This window comes from Echeneis naucrates, chromosome 21, assembly GCF_900963305.1.
Source record: "Echeneis naucrates chromosome 21, fEcheNa1.1, whole genome shotgun sequence".
Lineage (NCBI taxonomy): Eukaryota > Metazoa > Chordata > Actinopteri > Carangiformes > Echeneidae > Echeneis > Echeneis naucrates.
This window is the reverse complement of record NC_042531.1, coordinates 11,256,548-11,273,814: the sequence shown is the minus strand read 5'-3', so window position 1 is coordinate 11,273,814 and position 17,267 is coordinate 11,256,548. Positions and strand designations below refer to the sequence as shown.

The 17,267-nt window shown below is 38.2% G+C and overlaps 1 protein-coding gene across 1 annotated transcript; it reads right to left on the bottom strand.

Annotated features, from left to right (window-relative positions):
- Nucleotides 1-1,955: 1,955 nt before the first annotated feature.
- Nucleotides 1,956-16,656, bottom strand: rbms1b (RNA binding motif, single stranded interacting protein 1b). Its single transcript, XM_029530998.1, has 13 exons — nucleotides 16,269-16,656; nucleotides 11,981-12,156; nucleotides 10,171-10,229; nucleotides 9,076-9,167; nucleotides 5,886-6,043; nucleotides 4,837-4,916; nucleotides 4,154-4,269; nucleotides 3,732-3,781; nucleotides 3,545-3,632; nucleotides 3,185-3,235; nucleotides 2,510-2,620; nucleotides 2,287-2,367; nucleotides 1,956-2,183 (listed from the first exon to the last, which is right to left on the bottom strand). Exons 1-13 carry the CDS (start codon nucleotides 16,317-16,319, stop codon nucleotides 2,112-2,114), a joined length of 1,185 nt encoding a protein of 394 aa, XP_029386858.1. The 5' UTR covers nucleotides 16,320-16,656; the 3' UTR covers nucleotides 1,956-2,111.
- Between the last annotated feature and the right edge of the window lie 611 nt (nucleotides 16,657-17,267).

The window sequence follows — 17,267 nt, the reverse complement described above, 5'->3', positions numbered from 1 at the left end:
ATTACCTCTCAGTCTCAGGCATTACCCAGAAATCTCAAGTATAGTAGCTCTACATTTAATGGAAGGAAATGCTGCTGCCATTCTGTCTGGACCCCAAAACAAAGCAACAAACCTGTGTTTAAAGGAAACACCAAGAGACTTTGTTGTTATTGTTGGTCTCGATCAGACTCTGAGATCTAATGTCATAAAAGCAGCAGCCTTTTTTCTTTTTTGAAACTATAAAAACTGAATTCTTGACATGACATGAGTATACATGTGTTGCCCCTGACCCTCCCCAATGATTACAATAATACATCATAAAAAAATAGGTCTGATGAAAATCAAAAAGTATTTAGAACAACCTGAAAGGAAACAGCTGTATGTGGCCAGCTCCTGAGCGTGGCATTTGGTCTGGAATGGCGGGCTGGACCTGCTAACCCGACCTAATACAGAGGAGAAAGAAAACTCTGAGGTAGATAACTGGTCAGACTGACCACCAGGTTGAATCACAGGCTTATTAGAGAACACCTTAATCAAAAAGCCTGTACTGATCTACTATGATAAAAAAAAAAAAAAAAAAAAAAAATCAGACTTATTTTTGAGTGAGACTATTATAGCATTATAGTATTATAGCACTGCCCTTTTGTTGTTTCAATTCGTTTACTTTGAACTTAATTTTTACTATAATGTTGCATTATTTTAGAGTATGAAATTCATCTGTGGCACTTGTTGGATCCAGGTCTTCCTTCATGCTTGTGTATGCCTGCACTGTACTAACACCTACAAAAACTGAATGTAAATGTACAAAAAAGGCACATTGTCCAAACTGCAATCTAATATGCAGTTGAAGAGACAAATGATGCTATTTCCTCTGTGTACTAGCTCACAATCTTTGGTGAAGTAAACTACGATTGAAAGTGCCAAGTTTGTTTGTTTGTCCTATCAAAGAGTGAGGTGCAATTAAATACACATAATCTTCTCATTTTACCCTAACGCTTCGATGAGTTGTTTTATCTGTTTGGTTTTCAAACAAAGGTGAAAAGAAACACCCAAAATAACAATTAACATTCCCCAAAAAAACATAATCATGGCCAACAAACAAAAAAGTTTAGTTCCATCTTAATCCCCCTCCCACCCAACAAAGATCAATTTCAGCTATTCTACATTACCAAGTATTCAGAAAGGCAAGATTTAAAAGGTCATCTCATAAAGTCAAACATCAAGAAACACAGAGGGCTTTCTTCGTAAATAAATATTACATCCAATAAAATCATCAGATGTTGAGTCATTTCATTCAAAAACATCTTTCCAAAAAATTGCATCTATTTTTTGAGCAGTTCTGGGAGGGGGGGAAAAGCAAAAACACAAGGTTTATCCTTTTTTTTTTTTTTTTTTGAAGTCTTATGTGGCTGATTTCAAAGGTCATAGCTTTCGCTTATTGTCACTCATTGCTATGATCTGTACAACTGTCTCACAAATATTAAGGCAATTTTTTATCAGACAGCAAGATCAAGCTGAAGTACTAGGAAAAATCACAATCATTTTACAAAAAAAAAAAAAAAAACCCAACAATTAATACTTCACCATAGCAACACTCACACAGCAAGCACAAAAACATCTTTTTCAAAGTGTCTGGATGAAAAAAAAATCTTCAAGGAAACAAATCTGGAAATATTAACAAAGGACATGACTATCCTGCACTTGGAACATGTAGTTACTTTCTTGTATCCTGCAGCAATCCTTGATAAAAAATAAACGTTCTGGTATGAAAATAAAACTTTTTCAGAACTTTTTTATATATATATATATATATATATATATATATATATATATATATATATATATATATATATATATATATATACATATACATATACATATACATATACATATATATACATATACATATACATATACATATATATATATATATATATATATATATATATATATATATATATATATATATATTGGAGCATTCGATGAACTCAGATATTCTCTCTTAAAATTATACCAAAAATAGTCTCACTGAAACATTTGCAGAACCGGTGCAAAACAGTGAAAAGATCCTTAGCGTCTGTCGCTTAGTTGGACATGAAAGTTGTAGCTGTTGTGCAGATGTTGCCTCAGCACTACTTAGTTTGTTGGTATGCGTATGGGGAATGATTTCTGGATGAGTCCACTTGTGAGTGAGCACCATTTTCCTGGAAGAGAGGGAGAGATTATTTTTGGTCGGTGCCATTTTTCTAACAAGGAGCAGTTGCTTTAAATCAAGAAAATGTTTTATAAACTGATGTTCGTCCATACCTCCACAGGAACAGTACTAGTCTGCATGTGTGGATACTGAGGGATGTATGGTCCTTGCATAGCTGTGTTTGTGGCCATAAACTGCAAATTAGAGAAAGAAGAAATCCAGTCATGTATAGATATAATTCACGCTCTGCCGTTTGTTGGAGCTCATTTAAACCTGTCATTGCTAAATAATTGCAGTATATGTAGTCATTTGTGATAACATGCAGCAGTATCTCACCGTTCCTGCACTGCTCAGAGACAGGTGACTCATCTGCTGTGTGATGGGGGCCATCATGGAAGTATGCTGCAGGGACATAGATGGGTCCATAGAGGGCGATATGACTGTACCCTGACAGAAGAGTGCAGGCAAGTGAGAGGAATATATGCAGCTGGTGGAGTAACTTTGTGAAAAGAATGCGAGGCACTATGCCTGAAATTCAGGCCAAACGAAACTGAATGATCTGAACGGCAGAAGGTGAGTCATCACAAGTTGTACAAATTGTCTTTCAGCATCTTGGGCAGCCTGATGCGTCAGACTGTGCTTTCTCATCTATGTTGGATCATTTTCAATTTCAATTCAATGGCTCTCAAATCAAACCAATCTGCTATAAAATATTTGGCATCTGTCATCATATACACATCTTTAGGAAAAGCAGTCATTTTTACATCCCTATACAAACATTACAAACAGTAAATGCTCAAGGATCAGTGTCACCTTATGTGTAACTACTACTCCTCCATATTGTGCCCGTTTGTTTATGGAAAAAAATTTAATTCTGTAGCAGCCACACAGAAAAAAAAAAAAATATATATATATATACACATTTTTTTTTTGAAACAGAGAAATAGATAAGAGGGATTAAACTGTTGTGAGGACAGTGATGATGAGAAGGTGAGGAGATTTTGCTCTTACTGGGTGCTGCATGATGTACTGTTGATGAGGCACCCAGGATGGATTCTGCACCTGGAATATCACACACACACACACACACACACACTCTGTCAACACACAGACACTGAACAGCTGCTATTTCTAGAGATCACATGCTACTGTGATTGGCTCAGCATCAGATACAAAGGGCCAAAATGCTATTTTTCACATTTAACCTACACTCCCAAAAGCCTAAAAGATGTGTTTCTAAAATGTGACGACAAAGATGATTTATAGATGAATAGAAGCAAATACTGTAAAATGTTTTTTATCTATTGCTAGTATTACTTTTTTTTTTTATATCAGAGCTACATATGCATATTTGAAGGAAATCATTCAAACCTGGTACGGAGAAACTGGAGACATGTAAGGAGACATGGACGTCTGAGCAATCATCCTATTTGAAATACTGTATGCTGGTGGGAAAAATCTGTGGATACAGAATGAAGTCTGTTTCAGTAAATGAAAGTAAATTAGGCAGAGCCAAAGTTGGCCATGACAGAGTAATGTGAATGTTGTGGTAGCTTACCCATTCTGCATAACTGCTGCACTGGGGTCATATGTGAGTGTCATTCCAGCCTGGGGGAAAAAGACAGCACAGGTCTGGCAACTTAAACACAACAGCATTGTACTATACAGTCTACTGTGTATCTGTTACACTTGAAACTGAAAGAGAATGCTCCCTTGACTACACAACACTTCACAGTAAACAGCAGTGAATATCACTGGAACTAAATAAAAACCAAAAGCACTTTGTCAGTGACACATATGATACAGCATATGCAATTTATTCTTTCAGCAAACACCACGCCCTCAAAAGCTTTTTGTCAGGTTGTTATGTTCCCTGATTATCAAATAACACCTGACATTAATCCTTTATTATTCCTATTTGGTCATGGGCTGATTCCCATCAGCCATTCAGGGCTCTCACTCCACTCTCACACTACTTACCAGCCTGGAGTCATTGTCCCTTGGCCAACCCCGACCATTCTGGGCAAATTTATTCTGACTTTGTCTCTTTTTTTGCCCTCCGTCAGCAAACTTGCACAGTAAGGGTTCAGATGGCGCTAAAGAATGAGAAATGGTTAAAGGACAAAATAAATGTTTGTCTTATACAAAGACTATCACAAAGACATTGCTTGCCATTGTCAGTCCCTCCCTAAAGTCTGGGATTGCACATTTACGAGGCAGCCTGAGAACACAGACATCTAATTTGGCGGCTGTGGAGCTGTAATCCCCTCTCCTTACTAAAGGGGGCAAGGCCTGCGGAGACTATTTCAGGCTAATAATCCAATTAAAAAACTTAGAGCGGTAGTGGAGGTCACACACAGCAGCTCATTCTCTCTTTTGTTTTCTTTGTCTGTGCTCTGCCACTTATGACTGAGTGTCTATGAGCTCTTCACGAACAGACTCACTGACTCCTGTTGGAAGCATTAATCAGTTGGTCCACTCCTTTATCCTGTCTGTGCACCTATTACTCTAATCTATTATCCTATAAGGCCTGCACACATTGGAATTAAGTCACCTTAATGACCCCCACTGAGGCACTACTAAGGCAAATGCAGTTATTTCCTTTCTCATGGGCGGATCATTTTACATTTCTGAAAACATGATAACTATATAGTATGTTTTACCTGGAACACCTGCAGGTGTCTTTATAAATTTCCCATTAAAGTGAGAAATGACTGCGTCACATTTTTCAGTTGACTCCATCCTGTAGTTATAAAAGACAAAAAGAGCATAACTGCAACAACAATATCATGCATTAATCAGGGACTGAGTAGGTGCTTTCCAAGATCTGCTTCCTTCCTGGGTGGCTAGAAAAGGCAGTTCAAAACAAGATCATTATTAGCATCTGAAGATACATGTCATCAAATCAACTTTGGTAAATTTCACATAACCACTCAGACCTGAAAGTTCACACCCACAAGCATTCCTATGATGTATTATGATGTTTCTCTTTTGTCATTGATGACCATGGCCTTGCCTGGAAGGTATTTTATCAAACGTCTGGCTATGCAAGACAGCTGAAAGAGGCCAGCTTTACCACTATAAGTCAATCATCCAGTCAATGTGAAACTAGTTAGACTATTCCTTCCTTCCGTCATCAACAACCACAGCAATGTATTCTTATTACGTATTAATTCTGGCAATGAAACACATTCTGCACCTGTGTGATACTGACAAATTGTAGAAGCTCTGTATTTTTGAACCCTTTTGAAAAACGGAATAGCATGTAACAATGTTAAATGTCGCTTTATCTTTGGTAACTGTTTCAGAATCGTTGCCTTTCTGTTAAGCTACAGTGATCACTATTGTTTCAACCAAAGTAATTTCCCATACACTTTGTTAGCTAATGCTGTCTCATTTCCCATGTCGCCGGCATGATTTCCTTTGGTGATTTTACTGGTCCAACAGTGGTCTCTTCCTGTTTACTGCTGTAAATGGGCCGATTTAAGCCATGTAGCCATCAAATACATTTCCTGCCATACCTGATCTGACGGTTAACTAGGCAGGCACAATGGCTGTCATCTCACTTGGATAACATATTTAGTTTAGACATCACAACAACGTAGTTTAGATATATTTTAGAACTCTACAATTTATTTAGCACCAGTAAAAAATGCCCCACTGTTATTTCAGTTGCATGAGTCACTGACAATAAATTACACAACCAACTAACCTGGCAAAGCCTACTCCTCTGCTGGCTCCAGTGGAGTCTCTCAGGATGCGTGTAGATATGACCTGGCCGTAGTGCTTCAACATATTCTCTAGCTCTTGCTCATCCATAGACAAAGGCAAGTTGGAGATGTACAAGTTTGTTGGGTCCTGCTCTTGTTGCTGCATGATCAAAAAGAGAGTGAGAAGAAGTTGTACAACTTGTGCATTTTGTACACATGCATGTTGTGCACATGCACAAATTGTGTCCAAAAACAGAAAAGGCTGTTTTTTGTTTTTCTTTCTTTCTTTCCCTTTTAGCCATCTGGTTGCGGAGGCATGGCAAAGCAAGGCAGCTTTATTTATATAGCGCATTTCATACCCAGGGGCATATCAATGTGCTTTACATAAAAACATTAGCAGTAAGAATTTTAAGCATAGAGATAACATACAATTAAAATAGACACAATAGAACCAGAAAGAGAAAGCATAAAGCAAGTCTAAAATATATCATAAAGTATGTGAGTGCAGCATAAAGTAATGATATGCATTAAAATCATTTAAAGATTAACATTTAAAAGGAGCTTTCAAATAGCTCAATCAAAGGCACAGAAAGATAATTACATTTTAACCTGGATTTAAACATTTTGGTTCTGTTTCAGTTAGTGAAAAAGGTGGCTTAGCATTTATCCTGCTAAGTCACCTTAATGACCCATACTAAAGCACTACTAAGTCTAATAACAGGAAGCTGGTTTCTTTTCTGTTCACCCACCCCTTGATGAAAATAGTAGAATAGAATAGTACATAGGTACTATTGTAGAAGGAATAGGCTTTGAGGGTAGGGTAGGTTTTTTTACTGACATATCCAATCCCAAATAATTTATTTTATCCGTGGTAAGGCTGACTGTACCATCACAGTTAAATGACATAAGTGAGGTAAGAAGTCTGTTTTGCACCATTGGGTGTGTCAGACAGTTGTGAACCATCACTTACACAGACTTGTAAATGAAGAGCTGATGAATAAAGGTAAAGAGTTTTTTATGATGAGCACCAAGCCGCTCCACTAGAAAGTACAATATATGTCTACCTCGAGGGCACTATGATTATTGAAGAAACAACATATGCCGCCCTTCACATACCCCACCCACTTTTATCACATAGATCTAAGGATTGAACCATGACTTCACTGTCACAACAAAACAATGCTGTTCAGACTTATATATGTTGATAACGTTTTATACAAATGTGCATTAGGCCAATGCCTTGTGTGTATAGAGAGGAAGGGACATAAGTAATGCAAAGCAAAGTATTACAAACCTTAAGTAGAAAAAATATTAGCTAAAATCAAAGGAAACAATCATCTGGCCACTTCCCACCACCTACACTTGAAAAATGAAGGAGCGAAAGTCTTTTGAAGAATGCCTAAGCAGTTTAAAAAAATAAAACAGAAAAGGGGACCTTTCTTAGGGAGTCCATTAAACTCCATTTAAGTACTAAATACTCACTCCATTCAGCAGGAGTGAATGGCTCACACTGTATAATGGCATTTACCTTCCACAATACAAAGATTAAACTTAAGCATGTCCCTCAAAGCTGCTCTCTTTTAATTAAAAAAACTAAAATGGGTGCACAGGGGCATGTTAAGAAGCTCCACAGATCCCCAGACAAGGAAATAAGGTTAAGGGTTCTTGCTCACTGCTGTATGGGAACAAAATTTCCCCAACTGGGCCAAGTTACCATGACAACACACCAAAGTTTACTTCCTTTTCCGATTTCAGAGAAGAGTATAATGTCAAATGTAACATGGCCTGACTTTAAAACCCCTTGGATTACGATCTTCTATCATGTGTTATTAACAATAAGACTGAATCGGTTTTGTCTTGAGACACTCACATATGTTCACATATAAACAACTATAACTCAAACCTCTTTTTCACTGTCTTCAGTGACAAAAAGGGTATGGGTACCACATGCACTATCTTCATATAGCAGATAGTGCATGTGGTACATCTCACTGCTGTCATATTCACACCTAAACTATCTATTGCCTCACACTGAGCTTTTTGCAAGTGGTGCATACTTGCAAGAAAACACATGCATATAACTTCCAAGCTGTGTATGACATCACCCTGGATTAACTGTATTATTAATGCAAGAGAAGTCAAATGGACTGAAAAAGAACAAAGCAATAAAAGCGGACACAGAGCACTAACTCTGACAGCTCAGAGTAGTCGGTGGCAGGTGGAAATGTGTCGCCAACGCAAAAACAGAGAGATAGGGTTAAGTAACAATTGTCATTATGAAAATATGAGAACTGGGAAGTGGTTTCCTAGTGGTGCTTAAAGGACACCCCATGTGAGTGTTAAGCTAAACAGTTCTCCTTTTGCCGAGCTAAACCACTGTATCAAACTTTAAACAAGCCACATCTGGAACCATCTGCACGGCTAGTTGGCAGAAAAGCCCTTCATGAATGTTTAGAAATATTTTTGTTTCAAACCATCCTGGATTTATGCTGTAACTGAATAGCACAAATGCTGTTTTTCAATTTCTATTCATAAGTTTCTATGCTCAATAAGGTGGAGGCATTCTTGTTAAAGTAACCTACACAATCTATAGTGACAGTGATAGACATTAGACGAAATCCGAAATGGGGTTAAAGAGCATGAACTCATGAATTTTTCATGAGTTTCATTTGAACTCTACTCTCAGTTGGTGTTGATAAAGCAATGTCACTGCACTGGCCCATCTTCTGGTGTTTGTTTGCTCTCATGATGGTAGTAAGTCCAGCAGAACAGATAGTCTGCATTAACATCTTGCAATCTGCTCTTGTGCAGTCCCTGATTAAATGAGAATCCAAAAAGGACAGAGCCTAATCTTTCTGACACTTGTATTAATCCATGCAAACTTATACATTACTTGTTTGCAAACTGCAACAACCTGCTGCACATGAGCCATAATTTCCCATGAAATTAAACAAACATGCCATACAGTTTTCAACATCGATACCCTTCATGATTCAAGTGAGTGATCTCAAAGTCATTGAGCAGACAAAATGTTGGGGAGTATATACATAGCCGTCGTGGATTCCATTCCCGTTATATAATACTGCTAGGATTAGGTTAAAGCTCCCTGACGGTCCAGATGGAGGAGAAACAGTGATAATGGGTGACCCGGTATAGATGTGATATCAGGATTAGACTGTAATGAAATCTCACCTTTGCCATCTGAGCTTGGACACCAGTAGTCTTCAGGGCAGCAACAGCTTTCTGAGCCGCAGCGGGGCTATCAAAGTCCACAAAGCCATATCCTGAAGAGACAAGCAGCACAACTAAGACATTACCAGTACGTGCATTTAATGCTGTATGAGAGAATATTTTTCATATACTGTGTACGGAAGGTACAGACCATATATACTTACACTTGGATTATGCCAAATGAATCTATCAAATGTGTGTGTGTGTGTGTGTGTGTGTGTGTGTGTGTGTGTGTGTGTGGAGGTATAGGAAGAGAAGAGCTGAGGATGCAGATACCAGTGTGGCATTCACAGCTCAGGTCAGGTCTTTGTCCTGGGAGGCACAAATAGAGTGAAACCATAATCCCTGGTCTGCATCGCACCTGCTAAATTTAACCTATTCGTGATGAATTGCAGTGAATATATAACGGCTTTTTCAAATGGGAAATGGATCACGTTGGGACTAAAAGTTTCATGTATATCTTTCTATTCCTCACAAAGGGATCTTGAAGGTGTATGAAATTAGAAAAAAAAAAAACCCAACAACTTTAGTTTTTACTTACAGTCACACAAGGTTATTGTTAAAGTCGTCTCTGGGTTCTATTTAAAATTCAGTCAGAGCTTTACAAAGTATTTAACGGTGTCCTATTTCACAGAGGGCCTTCGATTAACTGGCATCTGTATAATCCAGAGGAGAGTGACAAAGCGTTCTCTTAATCCCGTCAGTACTGTAGGGAATCAGTACGTCTCTATTTAGTCAGGTGGGCAGTCTATTAAAACTGGAACAAAATCAGCACTGTCATTCATCAGAAGGAGGAGGAGTCAGTCTTCTCTAAAGGAACCACCCACAGCAGTAACACATCAACAGACAAGGGCTGAATCTTAAAATAACATGAGCTGGGAGGCAGACCGGCTGTCTTGGTTCCTGACGTGAGCAGATCTGTCTGAGACAACTCCATAACTGTCAAATGAGGTTTAGGCACAATTCACACATCGCCTGCCTATTGATATGTCATATTTATTTAAAGGAGAGAAATAATGAAGAGCATTGCTGGAAAGAAGAAAAAGAGTCACACACCTTTACATTTATTTGTTGTCTTGTCAAGGATTGCCTTTGTTGATACAATTTTGCCGTACCTATGGGAGGAGTAGAAAGGCAAGGCATTGTTAGCAGGATTACGCACTGGACAAAGCCAGTTACGAAACACACAGAGAAGGAGGATTGAGCAACAATCTATGACATCACTGCAAAAATATGAGAAACAGGAAGTGGTTTCTATGTTTTGCTGAAAATCCCCACCATGTGAGCGCTAAGTTAAACAGTCCCCTTTTTAACCAAACTAAAACCACTTTATCAAAACCGCTGTTTGTACAGTCATTTAAATCTCTCTTGGAAAAAGTAGGGTCACTTTAATATCAGCTTATCAAGGCCCCTCTGCAGTTGGGATAGTCAAAGGAATTTCCTTTTTATATTATGATCATTTTATGTAGAATTCTGACATATGATATTTGTTATACGTTTGGGAGGACCTTTGATCTGCAAACACTTGTCACCACTAGTAACATCTGAGAATACATTTTTAATGTGTTATGTCTTTTCAGACAAAAAAGCTTTGATGTGGCAAATATCAGTATCAAGGTGAATTGGTAAAACTCCCATTTCTACTACTTTACTTATTTAATTTGGTGTTCCAGTGCATTGTTTAAAGTTTTTGTTTGATTTGAATCAAATCAAAAAGAATATTATTTTCCACAACTTTTATCGTGTGGTCATGGACAGATAATCAAACTAATGAAAGAGGAACAATTAAAAACAAATCGATAACTTTTAATGACTCAGTTAATGCAATACAGGGTCCTATAGGGAGTCGAAATCACCATTCAAAGAATACACTATTTGGGCAACATATGAATACACTGTACTAGAGAATAATTTTCAAAACATTAATCTTCATAAAAATATATTCTATTTAATTTATAAAAAATTATTAATTACCAATATAATTAAATAACAAACCTGCAGTCAACCAGGAAGATCTTAGCCAGGGATTACAGTAAATGCTAAACTAGGTGAAAGACTTTAAGACCTTTTCTTCATAAGAACTCTAATCTCAAATCATGTGTGGCTCAGGCACACGTGTCATCAACATCTTTCACATTTTCTTGTAAACGGACACAGATTTCTATGAGAGCAATAAAACGGAGCATTCAAAACTTCACACTGTTAGTCAGTATCGCAGTCAAAGAGGAGCTTCAGAATATATAAAAGTCCAAAGCACATGGGTGGTCTCTCTGCTTGGCAATTATAATGTACTCAGTTCACAAATACAGCTATTGACAAGCCCACTGCTGACAGTATCGCTCCTTCATCATGACATATGAAATCTGTGCTGCTGTGCTCCCCGTGCCGTCGAGCAGCCCATCATTTACGTTATTTCCTTGTGTGGTCTTTCAGTTAGTTTTTCATGCCATATTCAAATGAAGCCTGTAATGCTGTTGTAATTGTTATCAATAAAGAAAAGTCAAAAGGCTGATTAACTCTAAAATTTTGTTGTTGACTTGTAGGGACTGATTTATAATTAAACAACATGACATTAGAAAGGAAGAACAGAAATTTATGACAAAGACAAGAGCACTACAATATTCTGATGAATAAAAAATTACTTTCATAAAAATGGAATTGAGCAAGTAAAACTGCATACCTTAATCTCCCTTTTCATTTTTTCACACCTTAGTAGTTTTTTTTTTTTTTTTTTGTTAAACAAATAATCCATAAGCGACTGCGGCTGAAAATTACAACTAGATTGGCAATAAAACAAAAATTTAAAAAAAAAAAAAAAAAAATCCAATCAATACCAGAAAATGCTGAGAGGAAGCATGGTACTCACGGCTGACAGAGCTTGACCAGGTCATGGTCTGTGGTTGAAGGGGACAGGCCTCGGATGTAGAGGTTAGTTTTGCTGAGTGGGTCCCAGCCTGCAGTGCTACTGCTACTGTTGTTGGTGTTGTTGTTGGTGCTCGGACTTGGTGGAGCCATGGGATGTGATGATGGGACAACTGGTGGCTGGAGTAGGCAGGACAGATGAGAAAATCAGACTGAAGCTTAATTTTGGATGGGTTATAATGTAATAACATTGTGTATTATTATTCTACATAACACTGTGTCAAACGTACCACAACATCAAGATGGCTCAAGATCCTACATGAATGTACTCAATGTGGTCAGAATATTTTCTGAACACTATAACATTTTATAACATTTTCCAAATTAAATTTGAATACATAATATATATATCTATATATATATAGATATATATATAAAAATTGCAGCAGTCGATCAAACACTGCTGTTTTGCTTCACATCTAAACACACCCAGCGTCATTAATGGGCGTTGCTGGGTGTGATCAGACTGTGCCTCTGAAGTCACGCTGTTGTTGTACATACCTGAGTAAAATTTCTTATGACTACATCAAGTTCAAAACCACTGTTGGAGCACAGACACAAAAATTCTAGGCTCTGCAATGATTGATTTTACAGCTACTTTGGGAAACAAGCTGTAAAGTAATATATGGCAGAGCTGTCAGCTAATATCTGCTTTTTTACACGAAACAGATCTGCCAAATACTGTCTGCTGTTTGGTCCGGGACTGTCTGTTGCATGTAAGTTTAGAGCAAGAAAGGCCCATTGCATGCACTCATACAGCCACTTATGCATAGTCACCTATTCAGGGGATAAAAGACCAGAGTACACCAGAGTACACATCATCATTCATATCTGTTGCTGTTTTACAGGTGATCCGTAGCTGCAGGGCTCTCTCCAACATATCTTCATTGTCAACACAATCACAGCCCACAGAGGTTTTTAGCTCAGACATCAGTGTCCCTGATGCTGCAGGATCTTAAATAAGCCATTTGCAGGTCAACATAGACAATCATCCCTTGTTTAGTCCAGACCTCTTAACCTTAATAACCCTTTCCATTTAAAGCTTTGATTATCAGTAAGATTTGAGTGACTGCAGGTACTTGTGTCTCTTATTCCTATCAGCCTAGAAAAAACAACAGCTGATAAATTCCAATTTTTCTTGATTATACATAATGACATAAAAATTCAAATTCAAATTCCAATTTTTATATATTATTTTATGTTGTATCGCCTGGGGAAAAAACAAACAAACAAAAAAAATAAAAATAAAAACAAGAACACTACGATTGCACAGCTGTGCTTCACATTTATAAGACAGACATACTGGTATGAAAGACCTTTCCCCTTCAGGAATGTATCTTCTTGACTATCTGACACTGATCCCTCCTGTCTTTGTGGAATTATAAACTGGGAGGAAGATGATGGAATCCCAAGCATGAGATTGTGACAGGACTAAGCAACTCCAGTCTTGCCCTCTGCCTAAAGGATCTTCTCTCATACCCAATGGATGCTGCTGTTGTATTTTTCATTGCAAATAGTAAATAAATGAATTGTTAACTACAATGACAGCAGCCAATATATATAAACTATTGCTGATCAATTAATTTATCATTAATTTTGCCAAAGATTGTCGTGGAATCTATTGCTGGAATGGAATTTATTGCTGCAGCATCAGTTGGTTCAGTACAGATATACAGTTGTGTGTCATCAGCAACTATGGAAACATAGATTGTGGTCTCCAATTTTGTTGATTGATTTTACACATTTTGCCAAACTGAAAGAGTTCAGTGGTGGAGAATAATACATTTTCAAGCATCCTCTGTGCTAATCCTAGAAAGGGAATAAATTCTTGGCCTTATGGCTCTGTTCTATGCTGTTATATGATAAGATATATTCTGTCAATAAATGCCACCCAGGTCAACCATGCAATCAGACAAAAGAGTCAGCTAAAATATTTGATTCCTTTTCCCAAAGGTAGGATGGAGAATGAGGTGAAGGACAATCACATTGTGATCGACAGCCACTGAGTTTTTCCAGCAGCTTCTTTTTTCAGGATGTCTGAGTCAGGTTTCCTTTGAGGATTGTCAATAGTCAGGATGTGGATGATAATCCTCACACTACTTGATTGTGTAGATAAACTAAATGAGAGCTTCTTGACAGATGTATCATCAACAGTTAGATTTTCTGCCTTTGCCATTCCTGGATTTTAAATCCACAATCACAAGTGTCTGACTTATTGCGTGTAGAGTTAGCAATGCTCCTTCAAAGTATTGGTCCTCTTTTCGCTTTGACGAGCGTAGATGCTAATGGTGTGTCTCGTGGCCCAGAATTCAGTATAGTATTATGCCACATTTCATTCAGATTCAGCCATCTCCACAGTGCACACTGCTGATTTTTTGCTAGTCAGAAGTGTCACTGTGTTATTGCCACAAGATCAGTTGCATGCTCCCAAAACAAGACAGGTTTGGGAGCATGCATAAGAACGTGTTCAGGGCAGCATGTCAGTTGAGTTCCTGACAAGACACTCTGCATTTGATGTAATCTTGTGTTTGAAAGTGTCTGTTGGGTAATATGTGTACCTTGTACAGTAGCTAAATAGTGGAATGAAGGGCATGTTTGAATGAAGACAGTTTGTATTATGGACTAGACTGCCAACTAGGAGGAAACTTTCTGGTGTCCAAAAAGAAAAAACTGTTATATTCTTCAATAGGTCCGCCGCTGTAAAGCATTAAGCAACCTGAAAGCAGCACTCCTTACTAAAAATCTTTTTCTCTTCAGGGAAACTGAAGAGACTGGAGACTGGATTAATATGAAATGTGTCTCAGTAGCTCTCATGAACAAGAGTCATTTACAACAGAACTGTGACTAAGGTTTCCACACTTTTGTGACGTTTGTAAGGGCTTTTGTCAAAGTTGTTTTGGATGTTCAAGACTCACAAGATTCAGACATGAATTTCAGAGAGAATCTCAAATATGTGTGTATGTATCTACACAGATATACAAGCTTGTTTTTGTTTGTTATTACAACACTAAAAGCAGAGCTCTGGGTCAAAGAATGAAAACCAAAAACACAAACCCAACCCTTGGTAATCAATGCAGCCAGAGACACGTGCTTTTTACATATAAAAAGCTCCATGTTTCAGCACTATGTGATGTTAAACTGTAGGCATTGTCTCAAATGATGTTGTAGACTATAAATAGATGAAATAACACACCAAATAATGACTCAAAAAATATTAAAACGTACATTATGTCCATTCCAATCATAATGTATAATATACGACCCAACATATAAACCAAGCAGGTCCTCGGAGAAGACCCCTACAGGAGAGCTCCATTTCTCCCGTCTGGGATTCAGGTAACTGCAACTTCCCTTTTTCTCTGTAAAATGTTGTTTTCATTCATCTACTACTCAGATGTGGTACACTGCGATGGGGAGAGGACGGAGTCTTATCAGCCAGCTCCAGACCAGCAGAGCCCGTCATATCCGCGCTGGAAATATACAGAGCTTCCAGTAACAGGCCTCGCCCATGGAGCTCGAGCCACAGGATAACAGCATGGCCACGGCACAGTGAATACACTCATTTAAACCTTTTGGATAAAGGGACTTTTAAAAAAACTATGTATGTAACTGGGATAGAGTCAGTTATTTACTCAGACTGTATGACTCAGATCAGGCACAGAGAGAAGCTTCAACTGCAGGAAAATATGGCGCATAACCTATATCTGATGTACAGTTTACATAAAATATTCAGGACAATCTATGGCCCATTATACTTCAACCAAGTCTGACAAACCAGAGGCCAACCACAATGTCCAGTGGCCCAATATGAGCAAGAATATACGGTATGTTTTTTAAATGAAATTAAATCTGTTGTGTTGAGTTTCTGTGAATTGACGTTGACTCGTTTGTGCTTTAGGAGCCTGTATGAGTGAGTATATGATGAAAAGAGCGTCGCTTTTAGTCGGGTCGGCCTATTGCTGTACTATTTAGTGCGTAACATTAGCAAACCATCAACTTCAGACTTCGGCCTGTATCTCAGTCCGAGCAGCAGGTTTTCTCATTATGCATAATGTGGACCTCACATCATTGTCACATCGACCTCACACCAACACTGCCATCACAACTGATAAAAAAGTAACACAACGTTTGCTGCTGGAGCGCCGCTGACGGACTGAGTTTGATCCATTCGGTATCATTGTTGTGGACATGATCTCCGCAGGCTGCTGTTTGGTAAATATAAAGGTGTTTACCTGTTTACGGTAGGTAGTCCTCAGCGGGTTTCCAGTATTAGAAAAAATCATCCTCAGTTCCAGAAGGGAGGCTTGATTTTTGTTGTTGTTGTTGTTGTTGTTGTTGCTGTTTGTTTGTTTTTTATTTTGTTAGTTTTTTTTTAGCTAAGCTACAAATTTCAGGCGAAATAACATCAAAGTCCTCGCGTAAGTAGAATGTTTGTTGACATATACGTCCCCCTGGTTCCTTTTAAGGACACAAAAACAGGTTTCTTTACATAATAGCTGTATTCGTATCCTTGTGGTCGCCGACTATCCAGCGACAGAAAGCTCCGTAAACTGTCTCTAACTTCGGCCGCCCAGCCCGCCGCCTTCTCCGGCTTCATTGATTTGCAGTCGGCGCTGTGCTGGACCAACTCTGCCACGGTGGGAGGAACCATTCGGTCTTCAGGAGTGGGGGCGGCATTAGAATAAAATTTCCTAAAATGTTATACAGTCCTTTTATATCTGTTGAAGTGGACAGTTAAAATCATTTAAGTTTAGTTTTTAACCATGCCTACAGTTTCTGATAATTTCCCACGGTTTGTGTCATGCTAAGAGACAAGATAAACGGCCGTCTCCACCTCTGTCGTTGTTGATGTGTTACGGAGCACATACCAAACATTCCACCGTGCGGCTGCTCGACGCGGTGTTTTGACTGAAGTTTGGGTTTATTTCAGCGTTGAACTCTTAAAACACACTGCAAATATCATTAGATGAAGGCCAAATAACACCAACCTCTCTGTTTCGATGTTGTGATGCTTCTTCGTGTCAGGCCATTCAGTACGGCGACGGCAATTTACTGAGGCTTAGTATGATCCAAAATGCAGATGGACGTGAGAAACCGTGTGGTTTCAAAGTTTCTTTGTGAAAAGGATGATTGCTAATCGTAAACATATTTTAAGAGACGATGCTGAATGAACACATGCCTTTCCCATTAGTCTAAAATTTGATCTGAAACTCGAGGAATAGTTTGCCCAA

Bases quoted from the DNA above. Each gene is read 5' to 3' on its own strand.
- rbms1b (XM_029530998.1), bottom strand. From the start codon at position 16,319: ATGATTTTTTCTAATACTGGAAACCCGCTGAGGACTACCTACCGTAAA. The intron at 6,044-9,075 runs GTGAGATTTCAT...TTGATCATGCAG, and splicing joins TCCAAGCTCAGATGGCAAAG to CAACAAGAGCAGGACCCAAC. The intron at 3,633-3,731 runs GTAAGCTACCAC...CTGTATCCACAG, and splicing joins GCAGCAGTTATGCAGAATGG to ATTTTTCCCACCAGCATACA.